This window comes from Cloeon dipterum, chromosome 2 (genome assembly GCF_949628265.1).
Source record: "Cloeon dipterum chromosome 2, ieCloDipt1.1, whole genome shotgun sequence".
In the NCBI taxonomy this organism is placed as follows: Eukaryota; Metazoa; Arthropoda; class Insecta; order Ephemeroptera; family Baetidae; genus Cloeon; species Cloeon dipterum.
The window spans coordinates 7765481-7783800 of NC_088787.1; the positions used below are offsets into that span (position 1 = coordinate 7765481).

At 37.2% G+C, this 18320-nt stretch overlaps 2 protein-coding genes across 4 annotated transcripts in view; both read left to right on the top strand.

The window, feature by feature from the left end:
* LOC135935640 (cell adhesion molecule Dscam2-like) overlaps nt 1–10055 on the top strand; it is a 148239-nt gene extending 138184 nt beyond the window's left edge. For 2 of the 3 annotated variants that reach the window (XM_065478119.1, XM_065478121.1), the window contains exons 18-31: nt 467–785; nt 1318–1508; nt 2024–2173; nt 2242–2397; nt 2723–2967; nt 3758–4082; nt 4547–4987; nt 5293–5436; nt 5489–5635; nt 5793–5984; nt 6451–6590; nt 6898–7075; nt 7136–7208; nt 8745–10055. In XM_065478119.1, the coding sequence (XP_065334191.1) occupies nt 467–785; nt 1318–1508; nt 2024–2173; nt 2242–2397; nt 2723–2967; nt 3758–4082; nt 4547–4987; nt 5293–5436; nt 5489–5635; nt 5793–5984; nt 6451–6590; nt 6898–7075; nt 7136–7208; nt 8745–8985 (2942 nt within the window). In that variant the 3' untranslated portion in view covers nt 8986–10055. Of the gene's footprint in view, nt 1–466; nt 786–1317; nt 1509–2023; nt 2174–2241; nt 2398–2722; nt 2968–3757; nt 4083–4546; nt 4988–5292; nt 5437–5488; nt 5636–5792; nt 5985–6450; nt 6591–6897; nt 7076–7135; nt 7216–8744 lie in introns of all 3 variants that reach the window. The other variant, XM_065478122.1, reaches the window with a different exon arrangement.
* Nucleotides 10056–15315: 5260 nt separating this feature from the next.
* LOC135937449 (uncharacterized) lies at nt 15316–17388 on the top strand. Its single transcript, XM_065480600.1, has 9 exons — nt 15316–15320; nt 15380–15496; nt 15554–15742; nt 15801–15892; nt 15954–16099; nt 16160–16314; nt 16539–16773; nt 17122–17268; nt 17377–17388. Exons 1-9 carry the CDS (start codon nt 15316–15318, stop codon nt 17386–17388), a joined length of 1098 nt encoding a protein of 365 aa, XP_065336672.1.
* Nucleotides 17389–18320: the final 932 nt, after the last annotated feature.

The window sequence follows — 18320 nt, forward strand, 5'->3', positions numbered from 1 at the left end:
GTAAACATTACTTTTTAAATTAAAAAATAATTGTTAAAAATATTATTAATTGCAAATTACAATTTTGAGAAAAATAGTTCTAAACAATCTTAAAAAATACAGTTTTTTTTCAAAATATTTCCTATTATTTCACATAATTTTATGTTTTTTAAAAATGTTTTATAGCTGAAACAAATTCCTATATTTCATTTTAATTAAAATGATATTTTTAATATTTAAAAAATTATAAATAATATAATTTGGAATAATTAAATTTAATAATTAGACCTTTACAAATTAAAATCATCGCGTGGAATACAAATTATTACTAATTTGATCTTTTATCCTGCAAGCTACAGAAACTGTTCTAGATTCTTAATTATGATGTTGAACAGAACAGGTTTATTAATTTATTTCTTTCAGTTTAAATTCAATCACCACACCAAAACAAAAATATTATTAAGAAATCATTTAATTGTTTTGTCAGGTTCTGGTGGTTCAGGGTGGGAAGGTCCAGTGCTGCAGAGTGCATCGGTGTCTGGCACATCGATGGCGGCGTTGATCGCCGGCCTGATGCCGGCCACGACCTACAGGGTGCGCGTGCTGGCCGAGAACGAGCAGGGCCCTGGCGAGCCGAGCGACCCGTTACTCGTGCGCACGGACAGCGAGCCGCCGGCGGCCGCCCCGCAGAACGTGGTCGCCGACTCCACCTCCTCCACCGAGGTCAGGGTCACGTGGCTGCCGCCACCAAAGGCCCTCTGGCACGGCGACCTTCTCGGCTTCTACGTCGGATACAGAGAATCAGGGTAAGGACATAAATATTATTCAAATAAATTATTTTATTTAAAAAAAAAATTATTGTTTGCATTTTTCAATTGGGAAATTATCTGAAATACATTCGCTGCAATTTATCACAAATTATCTCAGAGAGAAAAAGGAAATTAGGGGATGTGCTAAGGATGAGGCAAAAAATTGGCAAATAAATTTAAAATTAAACTACCCGTTCTAAATATTGTGTTTGTTTATGGTGTTAAAAATTAATTAATTTTTTCTGCTCCTCAAATTTTGAAATAATTTTAACCACCTTTTTGTATTTGTTTAAAATACGTTTAATTAAAATGTGCATTTGTTTCATTCAATATTTTTTCTTTAATTCTGGCACATGAATATATATTTTAAATTTAATTTAATAAGTGTTTCATACCTCCAATTAAACTTATATCTAGGTAATTAACCCTAAATTTTGTTCACAATTAATTTCGGCTCCTTCACTAGTAAAACTATGCTAAATTAAAACTTATTTGGATGCTGCTTTTATGTTGAAATTGAAATCTTCAGGTTGGGCCGAGCAACTGGCTACAATTTCACGACAGTGCCGTTCCGCGGAGTGGAAAACGCGAATCCGCAGACCCTGCTGACCCTGAGTGACCTGAAAAAGTACCACAAGTATGGAGTGGTTGTTCAGGCCTTCAATGAAAAAGGGCCTGGACCCCTTTCTACTGAGGTTGTCGTCCAGACCTTTGAGGACGGTGAGAAAAATTTTCAATGTTTTTCTTTTTCTTTTACTGCTCATTTCATCACTCTTTTGATCTTTCTTGTGAAATAGAATAATCGATTTTGAAAATCTGTCAAAATGCTTAAAAATTGTTGATTCGTACTCATTTGATAGTCCGGACATCATAGAGGCAAAAGAAAAATAATCGATAGTCGGTTTTGCTCATCCCTAGAAGTAAAAGAAAGGATTTTCTCAAATAAATGTAGTGTTTCCCTACTCTCTCCTCTGAATATTTATATAGTTATGTAAACTGAAATTTAGAAATATTAGAGAAATATAGGATTTTGAAAACTTTAGCTTCAAGCGAAAATTTTTAAATATTTTAACTCAATAAAAACAAAAAAATGTAAGACTTGGAAATTTTTAAAACTATATTTATTAAACATTATGAAAAAGTCAACTGAACATATTTTATTTTCAAATCTGGCTTGTAATAAATTAAAATTAATTAACAATGTTGTTGTAATAAATATCACGTTGATTTTTCAGTGCCGAGTGCACCCCCTTTGGACATCAGGTGCGACCCTCGCAACTCGCAGGGTCTGTCCGTGAGCTGGCAGCCGCCGCCGCACTATGGCCAGAACGGAATCATCCAAGGCTACAAAGTGCTCTACGAGAACATGAAGGAGAACCCGCAAGGTGCGCCTCCTATAAGCTGCAAAAGTTTGCGTCGATGCTAATAACCAATAACGCTTTTTGCGACGCAGGTCAAGTGGAGGCCGAGACCAAAGTCACTATGGAGCTCAACACCGAGCTGCACGGATTACAGAAGTATGCAAATTACAGCATCAGAGTCTGGGCTTACACGCGCATCGGCGACGGAGAGAAGAGCAACTCCATTTTCTGCAGAACTGATGAAGATGGTAAGCCTTTATATTTTACTAAAAAAAAACACTTACTATAAATTAGTTTCCACTAACCATCAGATAACCTAGCTTGAACGTTTAATATTTACAGCATATGAAAAAAAATAATTAAGGTTGTTTCTGATTGATTCAAAACAACAATTTTTAATTTATATATAATTACTTTAATTATTTGCTCTCATAAAATTGTTCTTAATTTCACTCTTTCGATATTTATAAAATAAAGAACGACTTTTTAATAATAAAAGCTAAGCAAAAAATTACTATTTTATTTAATTAATTAAAAAAACTTCAGTAATTTATCATGTTTTTCATTTCGCAGTCCCTGAGTCACCGGATGATATCAAGGTGGTGGCCTCTTCAGCGTCGTCGCTGATCGTGAGCTGGTTGCCGCCATCGCGTCCAAACGGACAAATGCTGAGCTACAAAGTGTACATGCGGACGCTGGAGGGCGGCAAGGAGCGGACGACGGTGGTGAAGCCGGTGTCTGCCACGCACTCGCACCTCGAGTTCTCCAGCCTGAAGCGGAAGGAGGCGTACGAATTCTGGGTGACGGGACAGACCAAGGTGGGTGAAGTTGTAACAAGAAAAGCAATTTTAAACATTCATTTTCAATATTTATTTGTGCTAGATTCAATGAAAGCTTTTCTTTAAAGTGGATATGCACCGCAAAATTTTCATCATTAATTTAAAATAAATGGAATCTGGAATATGAGAAAGAGCCTAAATTTTTCCCCTTTCCCGTATTATGTTTTTGAGAAAACCGCCTGCAGAGTTTGCATTCTAATTGAGTGTGGGCATTGTCTCCCTATTGAAAATCATGGTTTATTTCGCGAAAAGGGAAATTGTCATCATAATTTTCAACTTATCAAAATTGAAATAAAAGTCAATGACAACCATTGAAGTTTTAGAGAATATTCTGATATTTTAAATGGATTGCTAGAGGGCAACCATTAAAAATTATTTGAATTATTGGTTTTAATAAGCAGTTAGTCGATAAACAAATTGCATTAATCAAAAAAGGACCTTGCTACAGAAATTTTTTTTAATTTTTAACAAAATTTGCAGCACTTTTGGACACATTTTCTTGGCAGATTTCGATTCCTCTCGTCGAGACCTGTCCAAAAGCGCATGAAACCTTTCAGGGAAACTTTGTTGAGAAATAAAATATGGAGACAGTCCTTACCAATTGAAAAGCATGTTTACCTTCCAGCCACTTTTCTCAAAACTTTCCAGGGCTACTTAGATTAATTTTGGCTTTAACTGAATCCTAATCGATGAATTCACAAAAACTTCCAGAGTTTTGCTGTATCTGCTTTCAAATAAATCTTCAAAATATGATTGAAAATTGTTCTAGGTGGGCGAGGGCCAGGCGACGCGCAAGGTGCACGCGGCCATCAGCGCTCGCACGCCGGCGGCCATCGTGTCCTTTGGCAGCAGCGTGCTGGCCACCAAGCGACAAAAGGTGCAGCTGCCGTGCCTCATGGTCGGCATGCCGGAGCCAGAGCGAACCTGGATGGGCCCCAGCACCGCACCGGTCCTCACCTCGGACCGCGTTGCCATCCAGAACGACGGCTCACTCGTCATCGTCGAAGCCCACAAGGCAGACGAAGGCACCTACACCTGCGTCGCCAGGAACGAGGAGGGCACTGACCAGATCAACTTCCAGGTCAAAGTACAAGGTACATTGATTGTAATTAAATTGTATTCTACATAATTTTAGAAATTATCGTGCGAAAATTGAGGATTATACAAAAAAAATTGGATCGATCCAGTGGGGGCCAGATGTGCGGTAAAATTTGTTCCCATTGCGCAGATCCAAGATGGTGTCTGTATGTGGGAAACAAAAAGCTCTCTTTGGATTGCCGTACGAGTGTCAAGAGTTTGTTTTTACGATCCAAAAGACACAATTAGTACAAGAAATGCAAATTATGTCACAATATTGACGAAAACTTGGTTCATTTCGCGCATTTCCCGCGACCGTTTTTTCGCGGCATACTCCACCGGACGCCATATCTGCGCATCGCACGAATCCGGGCCCCGCTGGTTTTTGCCATTAAAATTTCTGAGAGAATTGGTAAAAAACGAATATAAAAAATAATGCTCAATATTTTCAATGACGATTTCTCTTATTATCATATTATAGTGCCACCGTCGGCGCCGTTCCTGCTGGCCAAGGCGGACGGTCCGAACAGCTTGCACCTGAGCTGGAACCAACCTGAGGACGGCGGCAGCGCCGTGCGGGGCTACCAGCTCAACTTCCGGCGGGAGGGAACCGAAGAGTGGGAGGACAGGCCCATCGAGCGGGGCCGCGAGCGCGAGTTCATCCTGCGGGGGCTGGCGTGCGGCGCCGAGTACGCTCTTTTCCTGGTCGCCACCAACAGGGTGGGTGACAGCGCGCCCGGCGCCACCGTCAGGGTGCGAACTGAGGGCGGCACCCCCAGGGCGCCGGCCAGGCCGGAGCAGTTCGCCAACAGCAACATGAGCGCCGTCAGCGTGCAGCTGACCAAGTGGGACGCCAACAGCTGCGACATCAAGGCCTTCAACATCGAGTATAGGGAGAAGACCCAGCACGACTGGATCAACGGTAAGTGTCTTAAAAATATTTAAAATTGGAAGAAAATACTGTTGCAATAATTAATTTGATTTAAAAAGGGAGAAGTTTTACTGCCGGTTTTGAACTAAATTAAAAAAAAATCAATATTAAGGGATTGAAAATGGTCATAGGAAAAAAATGTCTCAATGTTTCTCTTATTAGTATGTTCTGTCCGAAACGCACATCAAAAATCAACAATTTTAATTTAAATTTTCGATCTGCCATGAGGTGTTTATTTGTGGTATTGGGCGTTTTGTACATTTATTGTAATTTTCCTTCATAACTTTCTGTCACAGTGGGAAACGTACCCCACCTGAGGGACTACTACACGATCACAGGCTTGTGGCCCGGCACGCAGTACGTGATCAAGGTTGTGGCCACCAACAGCGCCGGCTCCACCACCTCCGAGTACACCGTTTCCACTCAGGCAGCCCTCGGAGGTAGTTTTCTTTAAATTTGTATAAAAATAAATCATAAAAATAACATTCGAAGGAACTCTACACCCGAGCCTGGTGAACGAGGAGGCGCAGACGCACGCACCCTTCTTCACCGACGTCAGCGCCATCATCATGATCCTGGTGTGCCTGGCGTTTGTCCTGCTGCTCTTTGGCAGCATCTGCGTCTGCATTAAAAAGCGAAGTATGTAATAAATTTGCTACTAGATTTGCACTTTTACAGCAAGACGAAAAAATAAATATTTTAAGGAATACGATAATTCAAATTCTTATCTTAAAAAATAAGTCTCATTAGATTTGTCGGGAAGTCGAGTCTCTGCATCTCTGCGAGTCTGTTTCAGACGGTGGCGAGCCGATTTACGCCGAGGCGCAGCAAAGGATGCGGCGGACGAGCGACGACGTCAACGACCCGCAGTCGCTGGTCGCCTTCCACAACAAGCAGAATTTGGCCCAGCGCGAGCAGTACTACGCCGCCGTGCAGAAGGGTGCCCAGACGCCGGTCAGGGCCACCAACAACCTGGACAGGATTCCAGGTTAAATATCTTACTTTTAAATTGTTTAATTTATATTTATTAGGACTGTTTGTTTATAATTACGCAAACTTAATTTTTTTATTCAGTCGGAAAGAATTAAATGCAATTAATGTTTGTTTCTAATTTTATTATATTTATTAAAGTTTGCATAGGTATTAATAATTAGCCTGTTTTTTGCTCCTTTTATCCCTGTCCGAGGACCGGGAAGGGCGCGCACAGCGTTTCAAAGTTGTTAATATTTTTTATAGGTCATTTGTTTTATATACAAATATAATTCAAATGCTGCTAACGGATTTAATGTTTCTAATAAATAATACTTCGTTATTATGGTCTAGAATATAATTGTATAATTCATAACAAGGGATAATTGAAATATATTATCTCTTTTGAGTTAAATATAATTACTGGAGCGCAAACGAAGCTTTCTAAATTAATTTCAAACCTTTTTCATAACATTAATTTGCAGAATATGCTGAAGACATCTACCCGTATGCGACATTTCACGTAGCAAACTCTCAACCACAAAACTCGCCGGCCAACTTCCAGACCTTCATGTACCAGGAGCAGCGGTATCCTGGCGGTCGAGAGGCGATTCCTCTAAAGAGCGTAAGAATGTTTTCTGAATTAAGTGTATCAAACCAATTTATTTATTATTAATCATTGCAAAAAAATAAAAAAAATGCCACGAGGGAAAAACTAATTGAGAAGCAAGTTTTAAAAATAAAAATTTCATATGAATGGTGGATGAAATTATCCTATTTTTGACTCGTGTCCCTCTTTTTTTAAATTTGACGACATCGAAAGACCCCAGCTGTTCCTTGCTAAATTAATATAAAAATACTAGTGAGTTATAGTGATAAATTTCAACATTATAAAAAAATCCCCATTAAAAAACATTGTTTTCGCTCGACAGAATCCCGGTATAATCGACAACTACACGCAGCTGAGGCAGCAGCACCGCAAGAGCAAGAGTTTCAGGTCGGAGAGCGAGGACTACGACAGCATAGGCTCCGACTCGGACTCTGAGCAGCCGAGGGCGCGCTCGAACCCTGCCCAGCGTCGACGGGACAACGGCCAGAGCAGGAGACACAGTAAGTCCCGTGCAAAATAAAAATAAAAAAAGAAAAAGATTGTTCAACCGTTTTGCCCAGAGTCCAACGCTGACGGCTCGCCTTTGTCCGAGAGAAGGGCTTCCGGGCAGTCGCGCCGCCAGCCAAATGTCAGGTAAAAAGTAAGCCGAATTAATATATATTAATTAAATGTGTGTATTTTTCATCTTTTGGAATGATCTACTCTTTCTCTTCTCTATAAATATTTTTGTTTTGCTCGTTTGAAAATTGTGGTTATTCTCGAAAGACTGCTAATTTGCTGAACAATATTTTAGGGGACTAGACTCAAAACTAATTATGGATTTTGTGTAACTAGTACAATATCAATTTTTAATTATTTTTAATAATTTTAAAAACAAAATTGATTTATTTTTTAAATTAAATTAAACTGTATTTAATATAAAATTACTCTCAAAATCGGATTATTATATTTAAATCTGTTTAAAAAGAAAATACTCCAGTCAATTAACAATTTATTCAAGGTTATTCAAGCGAAAAACAGCTACTGTTCTACGAAGTATTATTTAAATCGATGAGAGGTTCAATGTAAGTAATTGTTAATTGCAAATATTTAGAGGTTTACATGGTTCTTCTACAATTTGCATCACATTAAACACGAAAGGATTTTTTCTTGAAAAATTTTTATGCGTGGATTGTAATGTTCTGGTGACAAAATTTACATTTCCCCCATTTTTTACAACCTCTTCAAGGTTGCCAATTGGACCACTGTTAAAATATATAATGCCAAAGTGTCCATTTCGTATAAATTAAGCGTAAAATGAACTACTTTAACTATCGTGAAAAAACGCGTGAAATATAAATTATGTAAATTATTCCCGGAAACAGAGCGTCCAAAAACTGTAAGAAATATTAACACAGGAAATATGCAATTGTATACAGGATAAATCTCTTGATATGATTAATTTAAAATTCGTTCAAAATTAAGCTCATAATCAGATTTAAAATGAGTTTGAAAAATAAAATATAGCTGGCGGAAAAAACAAGTGAAAACTATTATTTTGAGAATTTAAATTTTTACTCTATTTGAGAAGTAAAATAAATGATTTGGTAATCAGAAATTTTGACTCTGAATCCAATTATAAAAGCTGTCCAGCCGGAAATGTAAGAATAAATCAGAAATTCTCTGGTTTCCTTTCTCTACTTCCCGTCTTGCACTTCACGTCGTAAAGAAAAATCTATAAAATAAATACTTATTGAAATTGCATAGTTCAAAATAATTGTACATTTTACTATTCTACGGTTTACCTTAAGTAACCAAATAAAGGGAGAGGTATTGACTTACAGGGCCTTCAAAAATTACAACCTGAAACTATCACCCTTGTTCAACTACCAATCAGAATTATCAGTAATTAAGTAGAGCATTTCCTAATTCCTAGAATGGTACTTAAAAATTTTGCAACAATAAATTTCAACAAACGCGAGGTCAAACGTAATGCTAAACAGTTATTTAATAAATCTGGGCTACTTTTGAAACAAAAATATTAAATCAATTAATCCCATTAATCTCAAAAACAATATTAATTCTCTGATGAATAAATACATAAATTCATTTTTCGGGGGGTTTTATTCTCTTTCTTTCATCTGGTAAAGGACACTTTTGAACTAACAAAAGAATTTAATTTCGGTGCAGCAGGTCGACGGAGAACCGGCGTCCGTCGAGCGGCAGTAGCGGTGGTCGTGGCGGCCGGGAAACGTCCTTCTCCGCCTTCCCCGAGCCTCCGTCCGGCTTCACGGACCACCCGCCGCCGGAGATGAGCGAGGCCGAGTGCGACATGGACACTCTTCGGCGACTCAAACTGCGCCAGCAGCACGAGAACAAGATGAGCATCTCGCAGTCGGAGGCGCACCGCAACTTCACCATCACCGTGTGAAAATGAATAATTAATTCGTTCGATATGGGATATTTAAATGTGCTGTGATGCGGAATTCCAAGTCAAAAGAAACGTAGTGAAACACTTACTTAAAAATTGAAATCAAACAGGTGCCAAAATACAACGGCTGAGTAATCATTAGAATGTGAAAAGAAAATAATTAACAAAATGCTATCATTGTCACTATCTGACTATGTTTAACTCGGCGTTTGCGTTAATCATTAGTTTATTAACCTGCCTAAAGATGGCACCACTGTCTATTGAATAAATTTTGCACTGAATTCATGTTTATCGGCTTTCTAAACAGTAAAACGTGTTCCATTCGACGCGCAGATCATGGTAGAACATTTAATGTTTGCTTCGAAACATTTTTTAAATTTTATTGGCTTTTTGATCCACTTTTCCAGCTCGAAAAATAATTAAACGGCAGGATTTGGCTCAAGGGAGGCAAACATCTGTTGATGGCTTCGAACACTTAGGACTTGAACAACTGTTTTTATTTTTTATGAAAATATTTTCCTCTCATTAATTTTACTGACAATGAATCCCCCAATCTAAGTAACACACTTATAAAACCCTGCTGATTAAATATAAAAATCGTAATCAAACTACCGTAAAAAAGTGGTGTCATCTGCCTGCAGGTTAAAAAACTGACAACTAACGCAAACGAGACTGTTTTTTCGTATAGGATCTCTCCACGTTGGCAGGTTCAGGAAATTTATCACGCAAAATATATTATATATTTACGGTTGAGTGTGAAGGGACATTTTCGTGGAATGAGAACTGCTCTGTGATAGATTTTGAACGATCTCGCGTGTAAATATTACATACTACAAAGTTAGTCTGTGTGCGCTCTCGCTGAAAACTGCGGCGCGAGTTTAATAGTCTAAAACGGTGGCGATATCAAGAATCTTTCCCACGTCTTGTGGATGTTGTTGTTTATTTGTGTATCACAGCCCTCGCTTCATTTGTGTATTTGCTCAACACGTGTCAAAGGAGGAAAAGGAGACGATGTGCATTTTTGTGTAACAAAAAACGAGGAGTATAATAAAAGAAATAAAAATGAAAAACAGTCTTTTATTTACACATTTACAATTTCTTTATTTTTTCCTGGGTTTGTAATTTGAAATTAAACAACATTTTTTCACCTTGTAGGATTTTTTTTACTGGAATCTACACATTCATTACAAAAGTATTTTCTAGGATTCCAGGGTGTTGTCTTTCATTTTGTATGCACGAAGAAATTCGGCAATACTGCCGTCTCCAATCCGATTGACAAAATATCCCCTGATGTTTTCAATGAAGTTTCCAATTCTGCTGTCAAACAATACGACGTCACTACAACCTCGTTTATGCATCAGTCTTAAATCAGCGCCAGTCAAATCACGCAGAGATGAAGAAGCGATTTGGTAAAAGTCACGGAGCGCTCTCAGCACTTCAACATCAAAATCGGTATCGCAGATATCGAGCAGGTTGAAGTAGAAGTAGGCGAGCTTGCCCAGGATCGCTTTTTGTGCAACCAGCGATACCAATTGTTTCAAGTCTTCCGCGTCCAGAGATTGGATGCGAAAACGGAAAGAGAATTTCTGCAGATTTGGAGCTGACAAGATGTTTCTCAGCACAACCTTGTGGTTGATGCACCTGAATAATTACATTAGAGTTAATTTTTAGTTAAAATAAAAGATTAGATATACTCTTTCAACTTTTTGCAAAATCTTTAGATAATTTATTTTTATTTAATTGCCTTTCTTTTTGCATAGAAAAAAATGGAGAGAGCTGAAATGTTCCTAAGTAAGTTTTGCCTTTTCATTTCTGAGAAAGTTGACCAAACATTTTGAATCACTGACAAACTAGTTTTTTTAAAGTGGAATGATATTGGGCAACAATTGAAAATTATTTAAATTGTTGGATGCCTAAAACGATTGACGGATAAACAATTTGTTCAACAATTTTCAATAATAAAAAATGACCTTACTACAATAAAAATTCAAATTTTGCCAATTTTCTCCAAAATGTACAGTGATTGACCACAATTTCTTGGCATATTCTGATTCCTCTCGTCGAGATCTGTCCGACGGTGTGTGCCACTTATTAGGGAAACGCTTGGTATTGAAATTAAATCGGATTTCAAGTAAGGAGACAGCCATTACCGTTAGAAAAGCACGGTAACTTTCCAGTCAATTTTCTCAAAAAATTACGGCGCTCCTTAGGTCAATTTAGGCTTTAACTGAATCCTAAGGGATGAGTTTATGCATTGGCAACAAGCATTTTCCAAGCTTTTCCAGTATCATTCCTCTTTTTTAAACAGTTGCTATAAAATTTGAAATTGAGCTACTGCTTGGTTCTGTTTTGACTGTTGCAGATTATTGTAGAGATATATTGTTGCTAAATTCTACTAGAATCAAATTTTTAGTAATTATATGTACTGTTAAATAAATAGAAAAGTATGTACCTTTTCCACTTATTGTTAGAACTCTCAATAATTATGATTATTTAAAGAAATGATGTAGAAATAATACCAAACTTACGTCATGGTCCATTTAAGTTCTGTCAATTTGGCGAAAAACTGAATTGGCTCATCTCCGACAGGTATTGTACCATATTTCACCCAAAGTGTTTGAAGATTTGGGAAAGAGGTGAAAATACTTTGGAACTCCAGAGGCGGTTTGATCACATATTTCAAAATCAGAGTGTGCAGATTGCTACTGTACACTATAAAATTGTTGAGGACAGAAGCGGACGGCACATTCTCCAAATTTAACATCTCAATCTTGGAGAATTGCAGCAAGGAATCCAGTTCATTTTGTTCGGTCGCACTCAATTCCCATGCAACCTGTAAAATTAACATACAAATAAAGCTATGAATTCTCTAGTAAATTGCTTTATGAACATAAATCACATGATTTTATTTATATTTTTGTCGTTTTCAAGAAAGATTTGAAATCGTGCCTGCATAATCTAGATGTTGCCCAATCTAAAAAAATCAAAAGTTAAATTTAAAATCCATTGAATTTATTTTAAAATCGATATAACTGTTCCTGTTTATTTTACAAAAACTTGGAACTCTAATGAAAATTTAAAAACTGCAGATAGTTTCATAACTCTCTGGCGTTACCTTAAGATGAGTGGCATTGGGAAAGGTGAGATGCAGAAGATGTTGCTTGCCGGGTTCTACGCACACATGACGCAGAGAGCAGGAAGGAATTAACTGCTCATCAAGTTCATTACACCGGTAGCAGATCGACTTGTTTGCCGTGTTACCCATGATTTCTAGATTCGGCAAGTGTTTTATGCACAAACGATATAATTGCGTGATAAATATCGTGAATGAGCGAGAATATTCTCGAAACAAGAACACTTTCAGCCGAGAAAAGCACGACTTGAAGTCCTCAACGTCCGGCCCTAGAAGTTGATGAGGGTACACAATTAAGTAGAAGTCAATTATGACCTCAACTTCCTGCAAGCTCTTCAGAGTTTTGCAAATGTTCTTCAAATTGAAGAAATTAATCTTGAAGCTGGGGATCTTCAGTACTCTCAGGCTTTTCATTTTGGAAATCGACTCTATAGAACTGATCGCCAAACGACTTTGAATCCTGATGTCTGAATAGGAGAAGCGTGTCTGCACATTAACATTCAGAACTAGAATTTCTGGCGCTTTTTCTGCGATAATCTTGAGAATCTAAAAGAAAAAATAAATAAATTAGAGGCTACGCAAAATTATCATTATAGGTTTTTATGGCTGCACGTTTTAGTTTTTCAAATTATTTTCCACGAAGATTTGGACTCACGGAATTTCAAGCAATTTAAATTCATTACTAAATCAACTATTTTGAACTATATCCCAAAAATCCCTGGTTAAATGAACCATTTTCACTAACATATTTCTCTTGCCAGTTGCCAGTCAAGACAAAAGTGTATATAAAACTTTACAATTGTTCCTAACGCTTTTAAATTAAAGTAAAAACAGTTTCTTACAAAATTACCAAATTTAATTAGAATATTAACTCTTCTAAAACGAAAAACAAACTAAAACGCGTACTCCTTCTAATTAGATTAATAAAATAATACTTTAGAGACGTTATCGCCAATCTTCTGCTGACGGCTAAAAGACATCAAGCCATTCAGCTCAAATCTTTTTGTAAGCGGATTGACCAAAAATGAAACGGCTTCGATCAGTTTCCCAGCAGTGTCTTCTGCTTCTCCTTCACTGTAAATACTAAACTCGCTCTTCAACTGCGTCACGTCATTTAGCACCATCTCTTTCAAGCCTGTGGCTAGAAATTTTGACATCCTTTACAAAGCTCCGAATTTCTTATAAAACGCACTTACGCAAATTCATCAGTTCATCTTTGGGAAAACGGAAGATGTTTTTGGCCACTACACGAGCCGCACGAACCTTTAGACTTGTGTCCCTCACCATCCGTCTCATCAGTCTGTTTTTAGTCTCGTGGAGATGAAAGGTCGCTGCGTTATTTTCCATTATGATTTTCCTGTGATATAAAACATTTTAGCTTCTCATCTCAAATTATATTAATAAAAAAACGGGGCAAGTAAAGTCTTGAAGGTAGAGCAGAGTTGCATTGTTTTATAATAATAAAAATTTAGCAACGAGGATAATACTGATAATATTGATTACTGCATTGGAGGTAAAAATAGTTACGTGGAAAATCAGTTGGCGCAGGAAATTATGGGATGGCAGTGCGGCCGTGGTGGTTGTTCGTTCTCTTCCAGCCCCACACTAACACCCGTTATAACAATTTTATTCTAACTCTCTTGCCGCGCAACCTAGTATAGGGGGTGAAGTTAGGAAATTCCATTCCTAAGAAACTGCTGAGTTTGATTTATTGCTTTCAATTATTGCTACATGCCAATGAAGGCTGGAGCACTCGAGGTTTTCAAGATTTTTTAGTTGGAATTTAAAGCGGTGGCTTTCTTGGTGATGTGTCTAGCTGATTCTTCGTATTTCGTCGGAAATTTCTTGCTCTATACCAGTTTCGGCTTCTGTTTGCTACCCTAATTCATGAATTAAAATTTGAGGTCGCTGAGAAATTTGTTTATAATATATCAAAAGCAATAAAAGCCGCCAATGCACATTTATTTCTCACTTTTCTTTGTGACACAATATAATTAAACTCTTATTTAATATAATTTATATAACGAAAATGCTTATTTAAAACTACGTGAAATTTACTCTAAGGCAGCAATTCTTGTTTAGTAATTCAACTCAACATTCGAAAATCCATATTGCATCAATTGAGGAAATTTAAATGTTATAATTTCAGTTATTTTAAGAATTTTTATTTTTAATATTGTTAAAATCAGTTTTAATAGAGGCAATAGCGTAATTAGTGTAAAATGCGATTCATTTATTTTTATTTTTGTAAAAACAGATTTTTGTTTCTATAATCTCGTTTTAAATTTTGGAACTGTGACAGACCAGAGTCGCACGACTGGATCACGAATGAGCGCCTCTTTAATTGCGACAAACGCGTTTCCCTGCTCGTCACCCCAATCAAACGGCATCTTTTTCCGCGTCAATCGCGTGAGCGGCTCAACAATAGTGCTGAAATCACTACCGCCGGTAGTAAGTTATCACGCCGAGGACGTTTATACAAAAATAAATAAATCATTTTACACTAATTACGCTTTTGCCAATTTTTCTACTGCCTCTATTGCAAGTGATTGTAACAATATTTTAAATTATCAAAATTTAAGATGTCTCAAACTGAATACACACATTTTTTTATTCATTTTTTTTTTACAGTGCAGCAAAAAGTTGGTATTTGGAAACTCGAAATGTATAGAAGTCTGTTTATTTGGAACACGCGTAAAAAAATATTCAATTTCAGGATGTTAAAATTGGAGAGAAAATATTACAATTCAAGTTTTCCGGTTTTATAATATCGGTGCGCGTATTAATGTATCTTCAAGATTTCATATTCCGTGGCCAAATTTAAGAAATATATGATGAAAAAACATTAAACAATTCGCTAGTGAGGAATTTTTAAAATATTTTTTCTTCCTCGTGCATTCCTGGTTCGTAAGAATCTCGCCACTGTGCTTCAAACAGAAAAAAATTCAAAAGAAATAATTTGTGGTGCAAGGGCAATTCAGGGAATTTATTCTTCTCGCATTGTCACGTTACAAAAGTCTCGTCTCGCACGTAAGCCGCAATAAATCTCCTGACCAAAAATTCTGGCGAGAATTCTCGAAGCAGAAGTCTATGCGTTCCACTCATTTCATTCGCACAGAATATTCCATCCTGGTCTGACTGGCTTTCAATTCTAGAGCTCTATGGGATCCGAGAAAGATCGAGAAGTACCCTTCATAATGTGGTGAGTAACTTATTGTTCATGATTCGAGATAATTAAATTTAATGCAAATATAAAACCAGGACTAGAGAAAAAGACATTAATGTCAACGTTTGCTGGGAAAAGATTGAGCCTGTTGCCTCCGCAATATGGAAAAAGCCGGAAAAGCTGGCTGCATCCAGCTGGAGAGAAGCATTTTGGTAAAATTGTATTCTGTAAAAAATTTAAAACGTCTCGAAATTAAAATTCGTTTGCAGCGCCGTGTATGGTATAAGCATGAAAAGTGAATTCTTTCCCGAGTTTCACCCAAAGATCGAGTCGATCATCACGGACCATGTGAAGGTGATTCAGCAGAAACTGCTGGCCCACGAAAACCTGCTGACAAACTACTGCAAGGAATGGGAAGATTACAAGGAGGCCAGCAATCACTTCCAGATGCTCTTTTTGTAAGCACTAGTGCCTATCTGTGAATTTTCACATTTTAATTATTTTTGTTCGGCGCAGACATTTCAACAAATTGGTTCTAAAAGAGAACAAGATCTATCCCAAAGAAGCCAACGACGGCTCAAAGAGATATCTCGATATTGAGGACATGAGTATATTTTGTTTTTTATGTTTAAATTTAGTTAAAAATATACGGAAATATGTTATGCGCAGTAAATTTCGCGTGGAAGAAACACATGCTGGAGCCAATTGGTCGCGAAATCACGAGCTTGCTATGGGATGCCATCGAAAATGAAGGACACGAAGTGCCAGTCGTGCAAGAAGTTGTGCAGTCCTTTGAGCAAGTGGATGCAGTTGACGTAAATTCCTAGCTAAATTTAATGAGTTAAATATCTAAAATTTCTTGCTTAAATTTCCAGCTCTTTGAAAAGTCGTTCTTTGAGAAGCTGGGAGATCATTACGAATCAATGTCAATTGAATGGTTCCAAGGACTGAACGCGGATGAGTTCGTCGAAAAAGTGGTGCAGAGGATGGAGGAAGAGGTCGTGTGGTGCCAACAATTTCTCCCTGGGAGGTACTTTTAAATCATTCTGCATAATTTTTCATTACCAAAATTGCAAGGTCAGAAAAATTAATTTATGAATCAATCTTGAGGACTAAAAATATACAGAAAAGGGAAAGAGAGCACCAAAACATCCAAATTCAAATTATTTCGTGTAAAATTTACTCATACAATTATTTCAGCCAGCATGTTATTAAAAAATCAAATCCGACATTAAAATTCAATTAATTTGGCAGTTCCATTAACAACATGAGAAGCATCTTCATCGAGAAAGCTACCAAGGAGCACATTGATGAGATGATGATAGAATGCCAGCAGATGTTCAAGGAAAATCGCAAGGACGAGTTGAAGAACCTGTACAAAATCCTAAAGCTGCTTCCTGCTGAAAGCAAAAGCTACGACCGTCTGTCGGCGACCTTGCGAATCATGGTGCGAAATGAGGCCTTGCATTCATCCTATTTGAACATGAAGGTAAATTTTTAAATAAACCAAATATATGGGTTTCTTCAAATATTTCTCTGGTGAAGAGAAGAGTATTAAATATATATGTCAACAAATGGATGGAATTATTTCAGAAGAAATTTTAAATTTTAACTATATAATCATTGGCCTCTTTCATTGTAAAGTTTTTGGAATTAAAACAAGCATTTTGAGGAAGATATATTTGTCCCTGAATTAAATCACAAAAGCTGTTAGTGACGAAGTGTCAAAAAATTATGAAAATTACAAATATTTAACTGTAATACGTGAGGGGGCTGCGTGAATAAAGAGAAAACTGATTCACGCATCTAAATTTAAAAAAAAACATTTTCCCCGTAGGAGTTTGAGGCAAACTTGCTGAGCATCTACAAAAAGTACAGAGATCTGATAGGGGAGCTATTTTTCCACAACTATTTGTGCATCAATGGGTTGCAGGAAGCCCTGGGGTATGACGGCAAAAACGATCGCTGCGACGGCACCAAGATGGTACAGCAACCAATTAAATTATCTAATTTTTTCCTAAATGAGATTAAAATTGTTTGCAGTTGGAGAAATGCATCAAGGAGATGTGCACTTCTGAAAATTCACCTGCAGAATCTGCTCTGAAAGCATCGGACCTCGAGGATTTGCTACCGGATCTGAACTTGATCTTGAAAAAGCTCAACTTGCCATTCATGAAGACGGAGAATCTACAAATGGAGATCCCCGATTTGAAGGTGGGAAAAAGAAATGATTTATTTTCAGGTGATGTGATAAATGTACATATTTTTGCCAGCAAATGATCCTGCATCAGTACCAAGAGTTGGAGCAAAAGAAACGACTGTCTGTTTCCCCGCAGAAAATGCACCTGCAAGAATTCTCCGTTGCTTAGGTCCACTTCTCGACAAGCAATTCTCCACAACTATTGAACTCTAACGATCTTTTTTACTAAATCAATATATTTTAAAGTTTAAATTGCCCTTTGGTTATTTGTATAAAAAAGACGCATATTATACACTGCAAGTCAGGGGGGAGAAAATCTCACCCCGCCGCAATCATTATGTCTGGGGTGTCAAAGGTGAGTTGTCCGCACCACACAGCAGTGAGATTTTCTCACCCATGACTTACAGTGTGGCGAGCAAAAAAGCTATAGCAGTGCGCCTCATTGTTAGTACATTAGATATGTCATCCTGCACAACTTTTATCTTTTTTTCTGGCTAATTTCGGATATTTTGGTAATTTAGAGATATAGCTTAATTGGTGGTCTGTATTCTAAAATGTAATTAAAGTTACGTCCTTTTCACCTGTAGAAAATAACTAGCGACCGCATTCGCTGGTTTACCTTATTCCCTTGAAAATAAATAATTGTATCTTTCGATATATAACTCTTAATATTTTTCTCATGTGTAAATTGGTCATCCTATTAAATTGCTTTGTGAAAATGATACCGCAAAACAAATTTTTTAATCAGTGTACTGATAATTTATATTTGCTTAAAAATCCTGCTCCAATTATTACACCCCTTTCAGCTGTGTACGCACCACGCGTTCAAATCTCTT

Coding starts and splice junctions, on each gene's coding strand:
- LOC135937449 (XM_065480600.1), top strand. Junction 16,100..16,159: donor AGCAAGTGGATGCAGTTGAC/GTAAATTCCTAG, acceptor TTAAATTTCCAG/CTCTTTGAAAAGTCGTTCTT. Junction 16,315..16,538: donor CAACAATTTCTCCCTGGGAG/GTACTTTTAAAT, acceptor TTAATTTGGCAG/TTCCATTAACAACATGAGAA.